General features: G+C 41.6%; 1 protein-coding gene across 2 annotated transcripts in view; it reads right to left on the reverse strand.

Annotated features, from left to right (window-relative positions):
• Positions 1-17,475, reverse strand: part of tprb (translocated promoter region b, nuclear basket protein) — a 24,632-nt gene extending 7,157 nt beyond the window's left edge. For both annotated transcript variants that reach the window (XM_069679644.1, XM_069679643.1), the window contains exons 1-40: positions 17,325-17,475; positions 16,349-16,453; positions 16,170-16,243; positions 15,788-15,884; positions 15,588-15,691; positions 15,308-15,472; positions 15,001-15,093; positions 14,746-14,826; positions 14,292-14,379; positions 13,977-14,117; positions 13,705-13,808; positions 12,326-12,523; positions 12,068-12,175; positions 11,760-11,986; positions 11,311-11,474; positions 11,069-11,211; positions 10,647-10,795; positions 9,751-9,913; positions 9,450-9,584; positions 9,231-9,371; positions 8,938-9,106; positions 8,257-8,423; positions 7,304-7,456; positions 7,024-7,140; positions 6,462-6,665; positions 6,149-6,336; positions 5,852-5,999; positions 5,474-5,611; positions 4,433-4,564; positions 4,214-4,344; positions 3,919-4,129; positions 3,640-3,786; positions 3,305-3,503; positions 3,020-3,201; positions 2,386-2,459; positions 2,057-2,250; positions 1,584-1,874; positions 1,286-1,440; positions 569-649; positions 31-219 (exon numbers count right to left, since the gene is read on the reverse strand). In XM_069679644.1, coding sequence (XP_069535745.1) covers positions 31-219; positions 569-649; positions 1,286-1,440; positions 1,584-1,874; positions 2,057-2,250; positions 2,386-2,459; positions 3,020-3,201; positions 3,305-3,503; positions 3,640-3,786; positions 3,919-4,129; positions 4,214-4,344; positions 4,433-4,564; positions 5,474-5,611; positions 5,852-5,999; positions 6,149-6,336; positions 6,462-6,665; positions 7,024-7,140; positions 7,304-7,456; positions 8,257-8,423; positions 8,938-9,106; positions 9,231-9,371; positions 9,450-9,584; positions 9,751-9,913; positions 10,647-10,795; positions 11,069-11,211; positions 11,311-11,474; positions 11,760-11,986; positions 12,068-12,175; positions 12,326-12,523; positions 13,705-13,808; positions 13,977-14,117; positions 14,292-14,379; positions 14,746-14,826; positions 15,001-15,093; positions 15,308-15,472; positions 15,588-15,691; positions 15,788-15,884; positions 16,170-16,243; positions 16,349-16,453; positions 17,325-17,475 — 5,901 coding nt within the window. The remainder of the gene's footprint in view (positions 1-30; positions 220-568; positions 650-1,285; positions 1,441-1,583; positions 1,875-2,056; positions 2,251-2,385; positions 2,460-3,019; positions 3,202-3,304; positions 3,504-3,639; positions 3,787-3,918; positions 4,130-4,213; positions 4,345-4,432; positions 4,565-5,473; positions 5,612-5,851; positions 6,000-6,148; positions 6,337-6,461; positions 6,666-7,023; positions 7,141-7,303; positions 7,457-8,256; positions 8,424-8,937; positions 9,107-9,230; positions 9,372-9,449; positions 9,585-9,750; positions 9,914-10,646; positions 10,796-11,068; positions 11,212-11,310; positions 11,475-11,759; positions 11,987-12,067; positions 12,176-12,325; positions 12,524-13,704; positions 13,809-13,976; positions 14,118-14,291; positions 14,380-14,745; positions 14,827-15,000; positions 15,094-15,307; positions 15,473-15,587; positions 15,692-15,787; positions 15,885-16,169; positions 16,244-16,348; positions 16,454-17,324) is intronic.
• Positions 17,476-18,318: the final 843 nt, after the last annotated feature.

The raw sequence follows: 18,318 nt of genomic DNA on the forward strand, positions 1-18,318 counted from the left end.
TTGGTATAATGCCCGACGTGGAGTCCGTACCTGCTCTTCTTCCTCTTCGTCCTCCTCTTCCCGGTCCTCCTCACTCTCTGTGTCTGTCACTATGACGATTACTTCCTGCTGCAGCTGGTCAGGGGTGTCACTTTGACTAAGGGTAACTTCTTGGTCCATGGGGATGGATTGGGATGCTGCACCATCATCTCCTTCCTCCAGAACTTGAAACTCCTCTGTCTGCAGGGCAAAACATGGTTCATTCTTTAACACCTTCAAAAAAATGTTAATATTTACCATAAAAGGGTGTTTTACTTACAAGTAATTAACACATTAAGTCTGTTGTTTTCTGTTTACTTTTACACTGAATTCACTAGTGCACCATTTCCATGAGATAAGATTTCATAGATAGAAAAACTTGCAGCACATTTGTCCTTGCTGAAAAAACTCAGTAAACATTGACTAAGCATCCTCTTTACATTACAACACAATGCGGAAAAAATGAAGACCACAATGACAAATTCAAATACTTCAATAACAGAAGTGAGTGTTTTGTGTTTATTATAATCTATATAAGTTGACGGCTAACCTGGCTTGCTTCTGCACCGTCTTGACTGTCTGTTGGCACGACTCCTTCAGCCTCAGCACTGTCCTCCACCAGCACCTCCTCCTGTGAAGAACACAATCCACTTACATAAATACCCACAACTTAAAGGGCCAGTTCGCTGATTTTCAACCTCAGTCCTATCATGCTATTATGGGGAGCTAATGCCATTATGGTAGGAAAAAAAAATGCTATTTCACTCTGTGGCTTTGGAGGACGTTATCCGCTTGGCGGAGGCCAGGGAGCTTGCTAAATTACACTTCCTCAGTCTAGTACGGCCTCCAATGTCATGTCTCGTTTAAAATTGTCAGGTTTGAAATGTAGACTGAAGATTTTTTACACGATACACCGATATATTCTTGTCGTATTTTGGATTCTGTACCACTCTGAGCCATTGCCTACAGTGAAAGGGTAGTATCTCACTCCAGCATCTCTCACTGGGCCGTTCCTTTCAAAGGGAGGGGCGCAATGCACGCTGGGTGTTGTAGGAATGTAGAATGGGCGAATACCACGAGCTGTTTCCCCACAGCTTGGTGCAGATTTAAAATATTATTGCTTCTATTGATTACAGAGAACACCAGCTTTGACTGACAGTGGCTTTTTCCAGGGGCAAGTTGCTCCTTTACCTGTACAATTTTTTTTAGATCTTTAAAAACAATGAAAACAAATACTGAGCAATCTCTATGCAACCCCCCTCCTCACCTCTGGACCCACTCTCTGGATGATGCGCAGCTTCTTAGGTATAGGAGCCCTGGAGGTGTCCTCCTGGGTGGTTTCTGTGTCAGTGACCATGGTGGTGCTCTCCTCCTCCTCGCGAGGCCTCTTGGACATGGAGGAGGTTCCAGGTGTTGCTGAAACTAGAGATAAAACATGGGTATTGTTTAAACTTCTTCCTGATGATGAGAGAAATGATGCTTTTAAAACTTTAATGTCTAAATGTTGGTTTACGAACAATAACTTTCTTGTAAAATATGTGCAATACAAAAAAAAGGTTTCTCACCAGTCCCAAACACAGAGGAGGTGGAGGATGTTGAAGGCCATTCCACCTGCGAGCTAGGTGTTGCTTCAATGACCACAGGTGGTGGCTCCTGATTGGCCGGCTCTGCATGGGTCACACTCTGCTGCTGAGTAGGCTGGACAAATGCTGTGGCCTGTGTCTGGGTCTGCTGCACAGTCAGCATGGGGCCGGCTAAAGTGGTCTGGACGTTGGGGCTGGCGGAGCGCACAGAGCCGCTGGCACTGCCGTACACAGTCACATGCTCCACAGGTGGGCCTTCAGACAACTGCATTGCTATAGAGGAGTTTAAATAAGAGGAAAACATTATATCATTGAGCCTGTATCTACATGAATTATAATTAAAACACGCATGCAGTAGTAGAGTTTTTTGTAAAGGCTGTCTTTTGCTACTAGACAAGCTTTTAACACTCGTCGATCCACCTGAACCTATTGTGTGTTTTGCAGTTAAGACTCACCTTCCTGAGACTCCACCTGTGTGGTGGGCATGACAGTAGCCGTGGGTGTTGGCGTGGGAACAGTTGCTGGTGTGATCATCGGCCTAATGCTTGCTCTTGGAGTAGGTTTGTTCCCTGGATTGACAGGCTGCTTGCTTGCTGCAGCCACAGGTGTTGGCTTAATGTTGGCAGTAGGCGGCTCAGATGTGCTGGCACTGACAGAGACAAAGACGGGGACATAGAAAATGACTATTTGTGTAGAATTTATGAACAAGACAATACAAATCACTGCAATTCACTGCAGCATAACCTTAAAAACAATGCACAGTTTTAAGGGTTGTGTATCATACCTGCCCCTGTCTGCAGCTGGGGTTGTCTTCAGACTGATCTGTCTCTGTTCAGCGCTCCTCTGCTGCTCCTGGGTCTGAAAATCAGGACAGCAAGACACGGTCATGATGGAAACCAACAAGATTCTGAGAGTCAAGATGCTGTAGTTTCACCACACATGGAAAAACACCAGATACGCTTTTTAAGTTGCATTTCCCTGACCACATTAACAATTATGTAGTCAAGACACAGCCCAAGGGGAACCAGCAGTCACATACGAGGATGTAGAAGTACAAAAACTATTTACAAATGATCTCTGGCTCTGTGAACAAAATCATCAAAAGTTTATGTAATTTCCAGGGAAGTTTAAAGAAAGGAAGGCTGCAAATAAATAAATAATGCTGTTGCTTTGAACGTTCAAATCATTTGTGAACATTTTTTAGCACTTTGTCAGGTTTTGTTAAGTTTATAGGTAATAAATATTTTTGTGATCAGAATCAGAAATACTATATTTATCCCCAGGGGGTAATTCAGGCATTATCAGTGATCAGTTTATGTCCATCTTTGTAACCTCCATACCTCCTGCAAATGACTAATTATTATCGAATAACTGCAATAGCTGCAATTTGTTAAACTTTAGCTGGTACAGACTCTCACCTTGCTGGGTCCTGCCTCGGGTTGCTCGTCTCTCTGCTCTTGTCCTCGCAGGTCTCTCAGCTCTCTCTCCTGTCGACTCAGGCGCCCCTCGTATTGAGACTTGAGGGCGCTCACTCGCCCCTCCAGCTCATCGCGCTGTTGCTTTAGCTCCTCATTTTCCTTCTGCAGCTGGTCTTTGGTGCCTGGAAATGAATTAAGGTTTGAGATTCACATGAAGCAGACAAGAAATTCTCCACTAGTGAGGGAGCAGGTCCATTGGTTGTTACGTGAGGGTCACCCTCTTACCCACGAGCTGACTGATCTTCTGCTTGGCATAAACGATGGCCTTCCTGGTCTTATCCTCCTTCTCAGTCATCTGCTGTCTCAGTGTGTCCTCCTGAGAGGCTTTCTCCTGCAGCTCCTGCCTAAGCCGGGTCAACTCTGTCTGCAGCCTGGAGGACTGTTCCTGGGCGTTACGCGCTTCAGTCTCACGCTCTGTAACCACCTGTGTCAGGCCAGGAAGATATGATGCTCTTGAATGTTTGCATTTAGGAACCAGCTGATTTGGTGCAGCACTAAAAAGTCTATGACGGTTAAGTCAAAGGCTTTGGCTGAAACTTGTGTGAGTTGTTATGTTTAACCTTGTTGATGTTCTCCAGCTGCCCCTCCATCTCTTTGGTCTTGGCCTCAGCTTGGCTCAGAGAATCTCTGAGACTCTGCAGCTCCTGAACTGAAGCTTGACGAACCTCCTCTTCTTGGGATGGGCCTGCTGTAACCTCAGCCACCACCTAGAGGAAACATAGCATTAAAGATTACTTAAGTTTGAATCCACAAAATAGAGGTGGCTTCAGGAAAAAGTGCATTTACAAGGTTTATGTTAAAGACTTAATTAGTAAGGTTAATAGCTACTGAGCTCTCACCTTGTCATGTTCCACTTTGAGCTCATCATACTGAGTCTTGTAGCGACGTCCGATCTTCTTGACCTGGGTGATAGTTCGCATCTTTTCCTGGATTTCATGGTTCCTTGTCTCGACTTCCTTCTCCAGCATATTCCTTTCATCTGTTATCTTATTCATATTGTCACGCAAGTTCTGTATCTGGCCTTGCAGGGATGTCGTTAGGTTATTGCTTCTATAAAGAGAATGAAGAGGTTAAAAAAGTTCATGGTTAAGTGGCTGGTAGCATTTAATATTGGTATATATGTGCCAAAGTTACCTTGCAACCTCTACTTTAAGTCTGGTGCTCTCCTCAGTGAGCTGCTGAACACGTTTGAGATGTGCCTCCTTCTCAGAGTGCAGACGCTTGTACTCTTCTGGATCAGAATCTTTTTGCTGGCTCACCAAATGCTAAAAAAAAAACACAGGATAAAGTCCTATGTTAGTGGCGTGAATACTTGAGAAATAAAAGTCATCGCTTTTTGTAATCATTTCTGACCTGGGTCCGAGCTTTCCAGCGCTTGATGTCTTCTTCCAGTATCTTCTTCTCCGCCTGCAGAACGCCGCTCTTCTCGCTCAGCTCAGAGTTGGCCTGCTGCAGCGGCATGATGTTGGACTCCAGCTTTTGTACCTGATACGCACAGAAATGAGCTGAAGGTTTTTGCATTTAGAGGTTCACTTAGGAATACAACAAAAACTCTCAGTTAATCCTGCAACACGATTTTGCAAAATACGGTAAACTATAGAGCACAGCATATCATACGAGTGCACATGAAATTAGGGTTGTCAATACCAGAATTTTAAACTTCAATAAGAATCCAGCCAAAAAAAAAAAAATATATATATATATATATATATATATATATATATATGCCACACATTCTGTAATGAAAGGCTTAATGAGCAGCTGTTTTTTTAACATGAACATGTATCTGTATTTTTTCATTTATCATCAACCAGTGAAATAAGAGTCTGCTGTGTGATTCAGAGGTACCAGCTTGATCAGTGTAGACATACACTGTCTGCTGTAATGTTAATTAACTGTGAGGCGGAGTGAAAAGTCCCAGTGATGTTTTTCTCACCACTCATGGAATGCCTCTTGTCCAATCAGATTACTTGGTCGGAGCAAAAACTGAATGATAAAATATAGGCGTTTAGTTGTGTCTATCTGCAGAGAATCTGCCCTTCATCTATATTTTCTCATTTTCTTCAGTGTTTGAGACATTTCTGGGCATCAATAATTGTGCAATGGTGTTCATCTCACAGGCAACAGTCCGCTAGTTGGGACTAAATGAAAACGTTGCGCCATGGTGACAGCACTGTCTCTCCCCTCTGCTCTCTGTCGGTCTGCAACAGGCGCTAACGTAACTTGTGCATCTCTATGAGGACTTTTAGACCTTTCTGTAATATCGGACGTAAAAATAACGGAGATTGTATCGTTTCAAAACATGTGGTATTAAAAGTATCAACGTACCAAAAAATTCTGACAACCACAAATTCAACTCAACCTCTACATTTTTCTATAAAACACAACTGATACCTTGGCTTGGGTTTGCTGTAGTTCTTGCTCCATCTTTTCCTTCTCCTCTCTGAGCATCTTGTTGGTCTCGACCAGGATGCTCATTGTTTCCGTTTTCTTCATCAGCTCATCATGCTGGGCCAGGGTCTTTGCTGTCACCTACAGAAGATAAGAATTGGACTTTAAGTCACACGTGGCAGTTCTCTGTTTGAGTGGCCAAAGTATTTCATATATGTCTATTAAGTGTATTTCTATTAAGAATCATCATAACTGACTTGTAAAAAACATCCACTGATAAAGATGTTCTGTATACCTGGAATGGTGCAATGTTACTTAGTTGAAAAAAGTAAACTTTGTTGTTTGTTGATACCTGCAGGATCGCTGGGTATAAAAACCTACCTGCATCCTCTCCTTTGCAGCGTTCAAGCTGTCCTGGACATCCTTCAGCTCTCGTTCCAGATGCTCCACCCTCAGGCGGTAACGCAAACTCTCCCCTTGAGCAACCTCAAAACGAGACTCGGCAATCTCCTTCTCCCGACGCACAAACCTGTGATGGAGAACAAATAAAGGGATACAAGAAACAGTGATCATGTAAGGACAGCAGTATAATTGGTCAAACAGAGGCAGCATTATTGTCTGCTAAGTGTTTTTTGAATTGATTTACATCCATTTTATTAGCAGATAAACATGCGTTACCCGAGAATCTCGAGGACTTGGTCCTGAGATTTGCCCTCTTCACTCAGGGAGATATTCATGGGACTCTCATTAATAGCACGTTGCAAATTGTCAGCCATCTTGCTACTCATCGCCTGAATCTGCTCATGCAGGAGGGTGTTCTGCCGCTCCATCTCCTCATGGCGGGTCTCCATCTTGGACATTTCCTCCTAGTATACAAGCAAAGACATTAAGATTGCAAAGTGTAACTGCTCATTTCTATAAAAACAGATGTAAAAATCTAATCATGTCGAGTCCTCACTGACACAACTATCAAATGTTCTCTATAACCAACCTTGAGGATCTTCTCCTGCTCCTCCCAGGACACTCTCGCCTCCAGTAGTTCGGCGCTCATCCTCTGCGCTCTCTCTTCCAGCTGATGTCTGAGCTCGACGGCCTGCAGAGCCTGGGCCTTAGCTGCCTGCATAGCCTCCACGTCTGCAGCATGCAGCATCATCTCCCGCTCGTACTTGTCTTGCGCTTCAGCTGCCAGCTTCGCCTTGGAAGAAGGAGAGAAGATTTGATATTATGTTTTGCATGTTAACATCATATAATGTATTTGAAGTTGTCATTTTGTTGCTTTGCAAATATCAAATAGTAGAGATGCTCTTATATATTGGAATTAGCTTAAAACACACACAATTGGCAGCCCTGAACCTCCAAGAGGATATTTCATGAAAAGCATAATATGTAATCGTAAACATAAGGAAATCAGGTAGTTTTGCAGATTACTCTAAAAGGTACTTGACAACAAGAGCCAAATGGATACAAGTATATAATAAGCTAATTTTCATTACTTAACAGGAACATTCCCAAAAACACATTCCTCTACATTATATGTCATAAAAGCGTCTTACCTGGTCCTGGCTGTCCTGTAGCGCTTGCTGCTGCTGGCCTTCAGCTACTGCAACTCGCTGCAGCACCGCCTGGTGATCAGCCTGGGAACTGCTGAGGCTATTTCTCAGATTGTTCATCTAACAGAAACACAACAAAAACTAAATCAACAAGTTTTCTTACATGTAAAATGTTGAACTGAAAACGCTGTTCTCAGAGACTTAAATATGCTGAGGGGAATATGCAGTGAACTACATTTTGACTCAATGTCAGTAAAACTTCATAAAATGGGATTTAACATACCTGATCCTCCAGAGCGGCGATGGCGCTCCTCTTCTGCTCCTCTAAGTCTTTTTTCTGTTTTTCTGCCTCCACAAGTTTCTCTTCCAGCCCGCGGTGATGCTTCTCAGCCTCCTTCATACGAGCTTCAATGGTTGAGCGTGCCTGTTCTGTGACCTGGATGAAGAGAATTTAGAAATACAATTTCTTATTTACCTTCCCCTACAAGTTCATCCTCAACATTATCCCAAAAGATTGTCAAAACTGAGGCATACATTACCACTTTCTTAACTTATATATATAAAAATATATTGTACAGCAATCCAACAAAACTTAGAATCATAGTTATATCAAAACATCAGGAGCCGTTTGGATTTTAAGACTTTTTTTTCTTGTTTTGAAGAGGAAGAAAAAAATAGGTGTATTCAGAAAAACAGGGTGTCTACCCGACACAAAATGTTGGCAGATTTTGTGATTGGAAACAAAATCAAGCCGAACAATTTCCAACAAATAGCAATTCAATTTGCAATAATTTGCAAGAATCACACCATTGACTTTTGTTATATTTAGCATGGCAAGATGCACAGCTGATAGGTGCATAGGAAATTTAAAATCATGCAAAATATTAGGACCATCATGATTTTGAAATCATGCCTTTTTAAAAATCATAATGCCAACTGTGCAGAAATTCAAGTATTTCTGTCATTTTTTCTTTAACTCTCAGATGCACATTCCTTTGGACAAAAGCATCTAATAGGGCCGCTGGTTTAGCTCAGTTGGTAGAGCAAGCGCCCCATGTACAGAGGCTACAGTCCTCGAGGCAGGGATGGCAGGTTCGACTTCCGGTCTGATTATTTGGTGCATGTCACCCCCACTCTCTCCTCCCCATATTTCCTGTCTATTTTCTGCTGTCTAATAAACATTTTTTTTTTTAAGTATTTAAAAAAAGTGACAGGCAGCTTGGGTGTGTTTTGCACCTGTTTCTCTTTGTCGAGGGACTCCTCCAGGCTCTGAGCCATGGCTTGATACTGCTCCATGCTGGAGGTGGCTGCTCTGAGGCTCTCTGCCAGCTCCTCTGCCCGGGTTTCAGCCGACCGCAGGCGGCCCTGTAGATCCTCTCTGTCGTGATCTGAACCCTGCAGGCCTGAAAGCAGAAAGATTCAGTGTCACGATTTTGCGATGCGGTTGACAACAGTGCAATTAGCGTGTTCTTTTAGGGAGGGGAGGATGGATTGTTGTCTAATGAAAACACCATTACACTGTTAATGGTCTGTACTTAAAAACCACAAGCATTTCAAAGAGCCTGGTTTGGACATTTCATCTTTTACTCTAATGTCTAATACAAACTGTTAAAATGAGCAAAGTGTATATATTCTTTATAAAGTAGGTCAAGTTTAAAACTGGGTCAGTTGACATATTGTCTTATTACCTGACCAAAATAACTGTAAATGTGGAGTGTGGTGCGCAATAATTAAAACAGACAGTGACTTTAGAAGGAGCTAGAAATGACTTAAGAAATATCTTGCTTTAATCTGAGGCCATTGAATTTTATGTCCCAGTAAATACATCTATATATTTAGGTGAGTAAATGCTTGGATTCTCTTGCCTGTTGGCTGTTTTGTCACTTATTGTACATCTAACTGTGTGTTCGTGCCAACCTCTGAAAATGGGTGCGGTAGGGGAGCTCAGGATGTGACGTGCGTCCCCGCTGCCATGCTGCACCCGCGGATTTTTGAGCTCCAACTCTGCAGCATTCAGCATCTCCTTGGTCTTCTGGTTGAGAGCCACCTGTGTCTCCAGCTGCCTCTTTGCGTCCATCAGCTGGATCTATGCATGAGGAAATGGGTGACAGCAAGAAACACAGTGAGCAGACTTATGACTCCTATTTTATTCTGATGTTTGATTTTATAATTCGATGTGGGAGGCTGTTTTTCATTTGCATTATACTTACATCCTGGTTTCTGCTGAGCAGGTGGCGCTGCTCCACCTCGTGCTCCAGCCTCTTCTGCAGCTGTGAGATCTCTCGTTCCTGCTTCTCCAACTGGCCGTTAAGACGCTGACGTGTATCAGTCTCTGAACGCTCAAGAGTGGTCTAAAAGGAAACGGGAGTTTTCATTTTGAACTGTTGGTGTGTGTGGGACAGTAGGTAAGAAATGTACTCATAGATTACCTGAATGGTCTGGAGGTTGGACAGCAGCAGGCTCTGGGTCTGCTGTTGGCTCAGGATTGTCTCCTTCTCCTGGTTCAGCCTGGACTCCACCAGCTTCAGCATGTCTCTCTCCTTACGCAGGCTCTCAGCACGGCCCTAAGAGACAAGGGGACACAAGTCTAGATGGTTCTCAATTCTTAAAACAAAACTTCAAATCAAGCACCATTGTGATTCCCCTCAGAGATGATGAAATTAAGAGCAAACAAACTCTTGCACATATCTAACCATGAAAAAGAAAATAATTGGTGGAAGGAAGACATACCTCAGCCATGGTGAGTTTCTCTTTGGCAGCTCTCACATCCTCGTTCAGAGTGTGGATGGTCTGCTCATGCTTCTGTGAGGCAGCGGCCATCTTTTGTCCTTTCTCTCTCAGGGAAGCAATCTCTTTCCTGTAGCCCTCCACGTTGTCCTGCAGCATCTCATACCTGATATTGTTGACACAGACATCCTTTTTAGAGACTTATGTGAACTCCTTTGTTTTTAAATGTTTAGTTAATGAAGAAGAAATGAAGCTGCCGGAACATGTGTGGTTTTAAGTAAGTTACATACATAAAAAGAGTTGTTACATTATTAAGGGCCTGTGTCCACTAACGGTGTGTTTTTTGTGCTGGCTAGTGCTTCTCATCGGCGCTTACTGTTGCGAGATTATGAAAGTTGTCGCTTGTCACCTCCACCTCCCTTGGTAGTGACCCTTAAATCTGTTTAAAATCGTTCTGTATGCTTAATATTTGAAAATATTCAATTAAATATGCTTTTATTCAAGAAAATTTTACAATGAAAACATAAAAACAATGGACAGGAATTGTGTCCTGCATTAGCGGCATTAGCAGCAGCTCTACATCTGGAAATTCGAAAAAACAAAAGGATTAGTTTCTCCTCCGCCATTTTTGATGACAAAGTTGATACCTGAAGTCCCGCTCTTTCTTGATTTTGATTGGTCAGCGAGGGTGACATTGATGAGCATGCCGGTGTTCCAAATTTCAACTATTTTCAACTGAGAGCGCTGTGAGAGCAGTGACCAAAAACGCTGAGGACGCTGAGCACTGAAAACGCTGAACTGAATTGGTTCTGTATAGAAAATGGACACTGCCAGACACAGGCCCTAAAAGAATCCACAACATATAAAGTTTGGTTCCTGCTCATATTTTTTAAACTTACCTCTTGGAGGCAAAATCCAGCTGGGTGGATATCTTTGCATTCTGGGAGTGGAGATCAGAGAGCTGCTCCTGGAGCTTCTCGCTCTGCTCTGTCAGTGCCTTGTCACTTTCCATACGCTCCTTCTTATAAGTGGAGAACACCTCCTGCAACTGCAGATGCAAACAGACCTTGTTTTTAAATTACGCCCACATATAGGCATGATGTCTAAGAAATGCCATTTTCATGGAGGACAATGAACACATAGACTTAAACCCATTCGTAGGAGAGCTGTCAGAGGTAAAACACTGGAGCCAAATCACAGAGCAGTTGGTGTAAACAGGGTATAAAGTCTGTGTGCATGTATGTACCTATTGCATCCCTGAGATTATTACACTTGTAGTATACTGTAAGGACTTCCTTACAGTTGTGAATGAGGAACTCACCTGTCGCAGAGCTGCCTTGGCTTCCAATGCTTCTGCGGACTCTGTTGCCATGGACACAAGTGCAGTGGGTGTTACGGCCGTTGGAATGGCTGCAGGTGAGCGCCGGGGGGTGGAGGTCAAGGAGAACTCCTCAGGTGGTGTACCTAAAGGAAAAAAATGTTACCACAGATGTTCAGCCTAATGGGAAACATCATCACAACACTGTACTGATTCAATAGTATATATCTTGGTTGCTCCTTTACCTTGCTGAGGGAAGCTGACCCCGGTTGCCTGAGCCAGCAGCACACGATACATGTCCCTCTGCTTTACGATGGACTCAGTCATCTTAACCTGTTGGCTGCGCTGCTCCTTCAGGGACTCCAGCTCAACCTGGGCTTTCTCCAAACTCTGCTCCAGTTCACCACGCCTGTAAGAGGTCATCTTTGTTAGCCTAGCTGACATATGCTATCTTTGCTTATAATACTTAATAATGGATTAAGGCTTATAAATGCAGGTTAAGACGGTATTTTTGTATGTTTGGCAATGACATTTTTTTGCATTGTTTTTCTCTAAATTGTTAGCATTTACTGCATTTGGAAGACATTACACAAAAAGCCAGTTTACAGACTTAAAGTTCTGTTGTTCTTGTTGTTGCAAGAATCAAAAGAACAAAGAAGCAACAATAATAATCCAGCACACACTCTTCACTTACTTAAAGCCAGTAGCCTCAAATTCTTCTTTCTCCTGAGCATCACTGAGCTCCCTGAGAGCCACCAGAAGACGCTGGTTCTGCTTCTGTAGCTCCTCCACACTGCGGAAGGTCACCAAGTGTTGACTGATCACCTCTGATGTGCTGCTGACGTCGGCTGAGCTCACCTCCTCCTCGTGGAGAACATGGTTTCCACGAGCTTCTTCCAGCTCGATCAGCAGCACACGCACCTGGCAGAAAAGAGAGAGCGTGGGATTGAAAATCGGATTTTTTGAGAAATCAGATAATAACTATGATTGAGTGAAACCCACCTGCTGAGCCATGTCTGCTAGCTGCAGGTCACACCTCTGGTTATCTCTTTCCAGAACAGAGGAGCGCTTGTTAGCTTCATCTGTGTCCTTCTGCAGACGGTGCACCTCCTGAAGTGAAGCACATGTACATAAACAAAATAATTTATGACTTTTTATCATTTCAGCCTTTTTCAAATCAATAATGTAGGAAAGCACAGACGTATCTAATGGAAAATCTCATTCAACTGAAAATACATTCAACATGTCTGCATTACCGACCTTAACTGCCTGTTCCAGCTTGGCAGAAAGACTCGCCACTGACTTCTGCATGCGCTCATGTTCGTCCCTTTGCCGTTTGAGGATAGGGGCTTTCGCTTCCACTTCCTGCACAATATCGTCCAGGTACTTGTTGACCCGCTTGTTCTCCAATCGCTCCAACTGCAGCTGCTCCTGGCTCTCCAAAAACGCTGTATACAGCTGAAAATACATGTAAAACACAAGCAGTGAAGACAATTGGGCTTGCATTGACTTCATAGCTGCTAAGTAGGGATAGGTATTGTTAAGATTTTAATGGTATTACTACTCTTATCGCTACTGCTTAACGATCCGGTACTTAAACGGTATTCTTATCGGTTCTTTTTGTTATTTTTTTAAGAGACAAAAATGAAAGAAATTAAGAACTGAATTAAGATTGCTTTTTTTCTGAAATATAAAATCATTATTCAGAGCAAAAGAAACAGCAATGTTTAGAACAGATCACTATTTTATTTGTTTTATATTTCCATCATCAGCTATAATAAACAATTATTTCCTGCGAAAGAAAATACAGTGGTATAGAGCAACACGGGTGGGGCATGCAGGTAGGCTGCTAGCATACATACCTGACGTATATGGGCCAACGAGAGATGAACTACGAGCTCGGGAGTCAAGCAGTACATTTCTCTGCCTGTATATGATGTACTTCAGACACGTTTGGACTGATTGCTCGTGTTTCCGCCCTTACAAGCAAAAATATTGTTGCACTTGTGGCAACGAGCATTGTCGGCATCGACTCTGGTGAAGTTTAAACACACTTTTGATCGTTTAGTTCTCTAACGACCAGGATCTGTGTGTGCGCTGCAGTGTGTGTGTGTGTGTGTGTGTGTGTGTGTGTGTGTGTGTGTGAGAGAGACACCTTGCACACAGGCTACATGATAGATTTCTCTTTTGGATTTGGAATATGCATCAGTGTCTGATTCTTTTTGCAAATTAGAAACAGTTGATGACATTAAAAGTGCAAGAAACCGTTTTTTGTGTAAATAATAAACAGGAAATTGATTTCCTTAATTTCTCTGGTACCGAAAGCGGCACCGATAACATCGGGAGTTTATCAATACTCCGGTATTACATGATTAAATAAAAATACCGGGTTTTGGTACCCATCCCTACTGCTAAGTGAGCAAATAACATAAGATAGTCAACAACAACCAGGGTGAAGATTTAAAGCCACAGCCCCCTGAACTATAAACCCAGTCGTCCCCATTTAAACTAATCCAACCTCATTACATTTAGTAATATAAATATTAGAAATCTATTACGCAGCCCACTATACCTCATCAATATCAAACCAATTTTCAAGACGCTCCAATTCTAATGAGTGTTGTAATGGTTTCATTTACCTCTGTGAGCTTCATGCCGGGCTTTATCTTAGAAACAGCCGCTGCTGTTGGAGACATTGTTGTCATTTCCTCCTCTGTGAGCATGGATGTTGTACTGACAGGGCCTGGACATAAAAAAAAAGAGCAAGAAACAGAAAAGGAGTTTAGGAGTGTATTTGAAGAAAAGCTATTGAGGGCGTAATGTTGGATTGTTTTAAATGTACTATAAATACTCCACAATGAAAACCGATGCATTTCAGACAAAAAGGTGACCTAGAATTGACCCAACTGACCTCTAAGTTTGGAACTTGACAACAGCTCATTTGCATTGTCCAGCTCTTTTTCGAGTGCCTGGATCCTTTCCTTTAGCTCAGCAACACTCTTGTCTGTGGCACCGTTCATCTCCTGCAGCTTCTCCTCAAGGGCCTTGTTGGCTGTGGCAACAGGGAGAGAACAGAGCAAGGAAAGGAAATGTCAATAACCAGAATCTAAATTGGTTTTTAAATCACCAAGCTTAACCAACAGATTTCAGCATCCCCTTTCTAGTAAGAAGTCAAGTGCTAATCAATGGGAATGGTAATTGTGATCATTGTGCGATAGTGTTATACCTTCTCCAGCATCCTTTAGCAGCTTATGCAGCTCCTCAACAGCCCGACTAAGCTCTTCACTTTTCGCCTCAGAATCTGCCGCTGCTCCCTACCAACACGAAAACAGAGTTAGTGTTGAAGACAAACAGCAACAGAAGTGAAAAATGAATCTTTTCAGTCATGATAAATACAAAGCTTGAAGTTAAAACCACAGATTACAGAGATATGTTGCAACTACTGGGTATTACTGGTGTTGAGCACTTTGTTTGGAAAGGAATAAATGTGTAGCAGGGCTGCATCACTGCACTTACGTTTATCCATCATAATGTTACAGTTAGAAGTGTCATATAAACGAATAAGCAAACAAACATGAATATAGTTGCATACAATAAAATGTGAAACAGTGATCCTCCATGGACCTTAGCTTGAATACATCACTGAGGTTAAATGCTTCGGTCACACAAATTATACATACCTTGTACAGATTGGAAAGTTTAATGTTGGCATTCAGCTCGTTTCTGAACTTTTCCTCCATGGTGGCTTGTTGTTCTTTGGTCTAGAATGAGGAAACATCCCGTCATACAGGTCAATGACTTAACTTCACACAGAGTGCCACATTGATGATCAGTGTGTTGCAGAATATACACGAAAAAGATTAAATTGTTGTTTCAGTGTAAACTTGTAAAGAATGAATGCTTGGGAAAGGCTTTGAGAAACAGCACACACATACTTCTTTTAGTTTGCCGATGACGTCCTCATTCTGTTTCTGAAGGTGTTCATTTGATGTCTTCAAACTGCCCACTTGGTCTTGGAGTCTGTTCAACTGTAAAGACCATTGGAGATGATTATACTCAATCATAACTGAAGAAAATGATTACATTGACTCAATACATAAAGAAAGTGCTGAATGAAGTCCATTTAGGTGCAATACAGCTGGTCTACGGTGTATTTATTTCACAAAACTCTTCATATGTTGTCATGTAATTTTACAAAATAAAATATTAAATTGCTATTGTATTCTGTAGACATCGACATGCCTCGTCTGCCTTGTCCTCCAAGCTGCATTTCAGTTCCAGGATCTGGTTTCCCTTCTGCCGGGACAGGGACAGCAGCTCCTCACTTTTAGCCTTCAGTTCCTCGTTCAGCCAAGATGTTTGGCCGTGCAGCAGCTCCTTCTCTTGTTCCATACGCCTCTCTTTGTACTATCATGGAAAGCAACCACAACTTTCAGTTATTTGTTTATAAAGGGAACATGTACAGGGTAGTAGAAGGTAACAGACTGTATTCAATCATAAAAAAAAAATCAATATAGATCACCTTGATATTGACTTCAGCTGCTTCAAGGTCATCTAGCTTCATCTGCAGGGCCATCTTAGAGGCATTGACCTCTACCATTTTATCATTGAGTTGCCTAAAATCATCTGATGAAGCAACAGAAATAATGTAAGTCACAGTTAGTACATAAAAAATTAAATAAAATGTTTTTTAAACAATGTCTGAGACTTATTTGTCCAAACCATTTAAATGCTGGACTTCCAAAGATCTCCTCTCCAGTGTTCGCAGAAGCTCTCGCTTTTCTGCCTCAAGTTCCTCTTTGGCTTTTGACAGCAAAGTCTAAACAAATAATTACATTATTTTAAACACAATGATCGCTGGTATTGGTTATGAATAAAGCGCTGAAATTCACAGGTAGCTTGAATGAGTCAAGTGTAGACGTCACTCTTTAAAGAGAATTTCACAAGAGCAGTACTTCTGATAAGTAAGCCCCCATTGCAATTTAATTTTGCAATTTGTATTAATAACGTCACAGCACACAGTAACACAGAAAATTAGTAACAGTAATATGACTCATATAGATTGAGTAAAATGGCTTAACATGGATGATGTTATTTGCCTTACCTGCTCTGATGACAACCTCTCCTGGGCTGATTCATATTCCCTGTTCTTATCTCGTACATTTTTAAGTTCATCCCCTAAAAGACATATTTCAAGAAAGCCAATGTCATGAAGCATACTGTGTATTTAACCCGGAGAAGCTGAGTCATCCTTAGGCTTATTTTGCAATTATTTAATCTTACCGAGCTTGGTAAACTCATCTTTGAGTTTGAGATGTTCTTGAGTTTGGGACAGAAAGTCTTCCTGACACTGAGCGAGTTGTTTCACTTTCTCAAAGAAATGTTGCTCTGTTAGAAGAAGGAAATCAAAAACAGAAACAAGAAAAGTTGTAGTGGTTAACTTAATCGCCTGCAGATATACAGTATATAATACAGCTGTTGACAGTTCAAGGTCATCTTTTCAAGCTCATTTACGCTCACAAACATACACTGTGCGTGAGAAATGTCATTTATTATCTATTGTCATTGCTTAATTCACCCTCTTTTGATGTATCCACTATCACTACATCAAAGGTCAATCCACATTCTCTGTAAATACTACAACCATCTACCTCTTGGAGATAAGAACCTCATTCATAACCATATTTATCTCAAAACCTCTGTACTCTCTATTGCACCATTACACTAATGTCTCTTGTCCATAAGTGTTTTTGTGTTCTTTAAATAATGTATATATATATATTTAGATATGTATTAATACTTTGCAATATATATTTGTATCCATAGGCCTGTATATTGTAACGTTTTAGTCTCTAAGTGTCTCTGACCTTGCCTAACCTGTCCTTGTTTTTAAGTGTAATATGTCAATTTGTGTGTCTGTACATTGAGAGCTCAGAAAACCCGGAGTCAAATTCGTTGTATGTGCCACATACTTAATAAAGCAGTTTCTGATTTAGCTTGGTAGGTGACATTACTATCTAGCTAAAGCTAGCATTAGCGTCGTGGTTACTGACAACCTGCAGTAACTTCTAGGGTAATATTATTCCTAATTCCCAAATCCGTTTACAAGCATATAAACCGTTTAACAGTTATATGAGGTGAACGTGTAAAATGCACAATTATTAACTTTAACGTTATTCTCTGAACCGATATGAAAGCATGGTGACCAAAGCAAACACTGTAGCACTCTAGCTAACAACAATATGAGGCCGTATCTCACCGTTGTCAACCCGGAATTGTTCCTGTTGAGCTTTCAAGGAATCTATTTCATACTGTTGATCCGAAAGGATCCTCTCGAGTTTGTTTTGAATAGTTTTCGGTAGCTTAGATATCTCGGAAGCTTCCAACTCCTGCAGAAGCAGTGCCGCCATTTTTGCGACAACAACTCCACGAGCACGCGCAGTTCGCGATTTGAGATTGTCAATGCTACTAGGGCATTATGGGAGTTGTATTTCTTAGCATCATCCAAAACAAACCTCTGTTTACGGATTCTGCGAGTAGTAGCGTAATGTATTCTCACTTTCAGCTTGGCAAGAGAATAAAGTCTATTTTTTGCTTCCTTAAAGCATTTTTTGTGAACGTAATTATAAGTGGACTCTGAATAAGAGTAGTTTGTTGCACTGAATAGCCACTCTCCAAAGCTTGTCAACAGATGGCGCTAATACATACACTTTTATTTACTCCCTAACCGAACTCAAGATGGTCAGTAGGTGGCGCCAACACATTAAAAACACAGCATTGGTTGTGCTGTTTGCATGTAGGCTGTGTGTTTGTCAGTTAGAGAGGAGGATGTCATTTTGCAAAGGATGTTTTTTCAAGAAGCTATAGTTTCGTGTTCCTGTAAATTTCAGTTCAGTGTTCAGTTCAAGGTCGATTCAGTGTTCTTCACCAGAAACACATATCCCGAGGAAACAAAGCTCTGAAATCACAACTGCAACATATTTTAGGAACTAGAAAATAAAATAAAATAAACCAATAAGTAGAGTAATACAATTTGACAGATTTGTTTTGTGTCTTTAAAATTTTAAACAAATGGCTGTAGCAGTATTTTTTAAAATCGAGGTAGGGCTTTGTAAAGATTGTAAATATTCTCACACCCACATAAATAAAAACAAGACTGACATTGTAGGGTTTTCAAATGATTAGCTTTTCCCCAGACTGCTTCAAAGCCTCATACTCAATGTCATAAACTTACACAGCCTAAATTAAACGGT

Source organism: Semicossyphus pulcher, unplaced genomic scaffold, assembly GCF_022749685.1.
Source record: "Semicossyphus pulcher isolate SPU_LCO1_2020_fin unplaced genomic scaffold, fSemPul1.0.p SCAF_4, whole genome shotgun sequence".
NCBI classification, from domain to species: domain Eukaryota; kingdom Metazoa; phylum Chordata; class Actinopteri; order Labriformes; family Labridae; genus Semicossyphus; species Semicossyphus pulcher.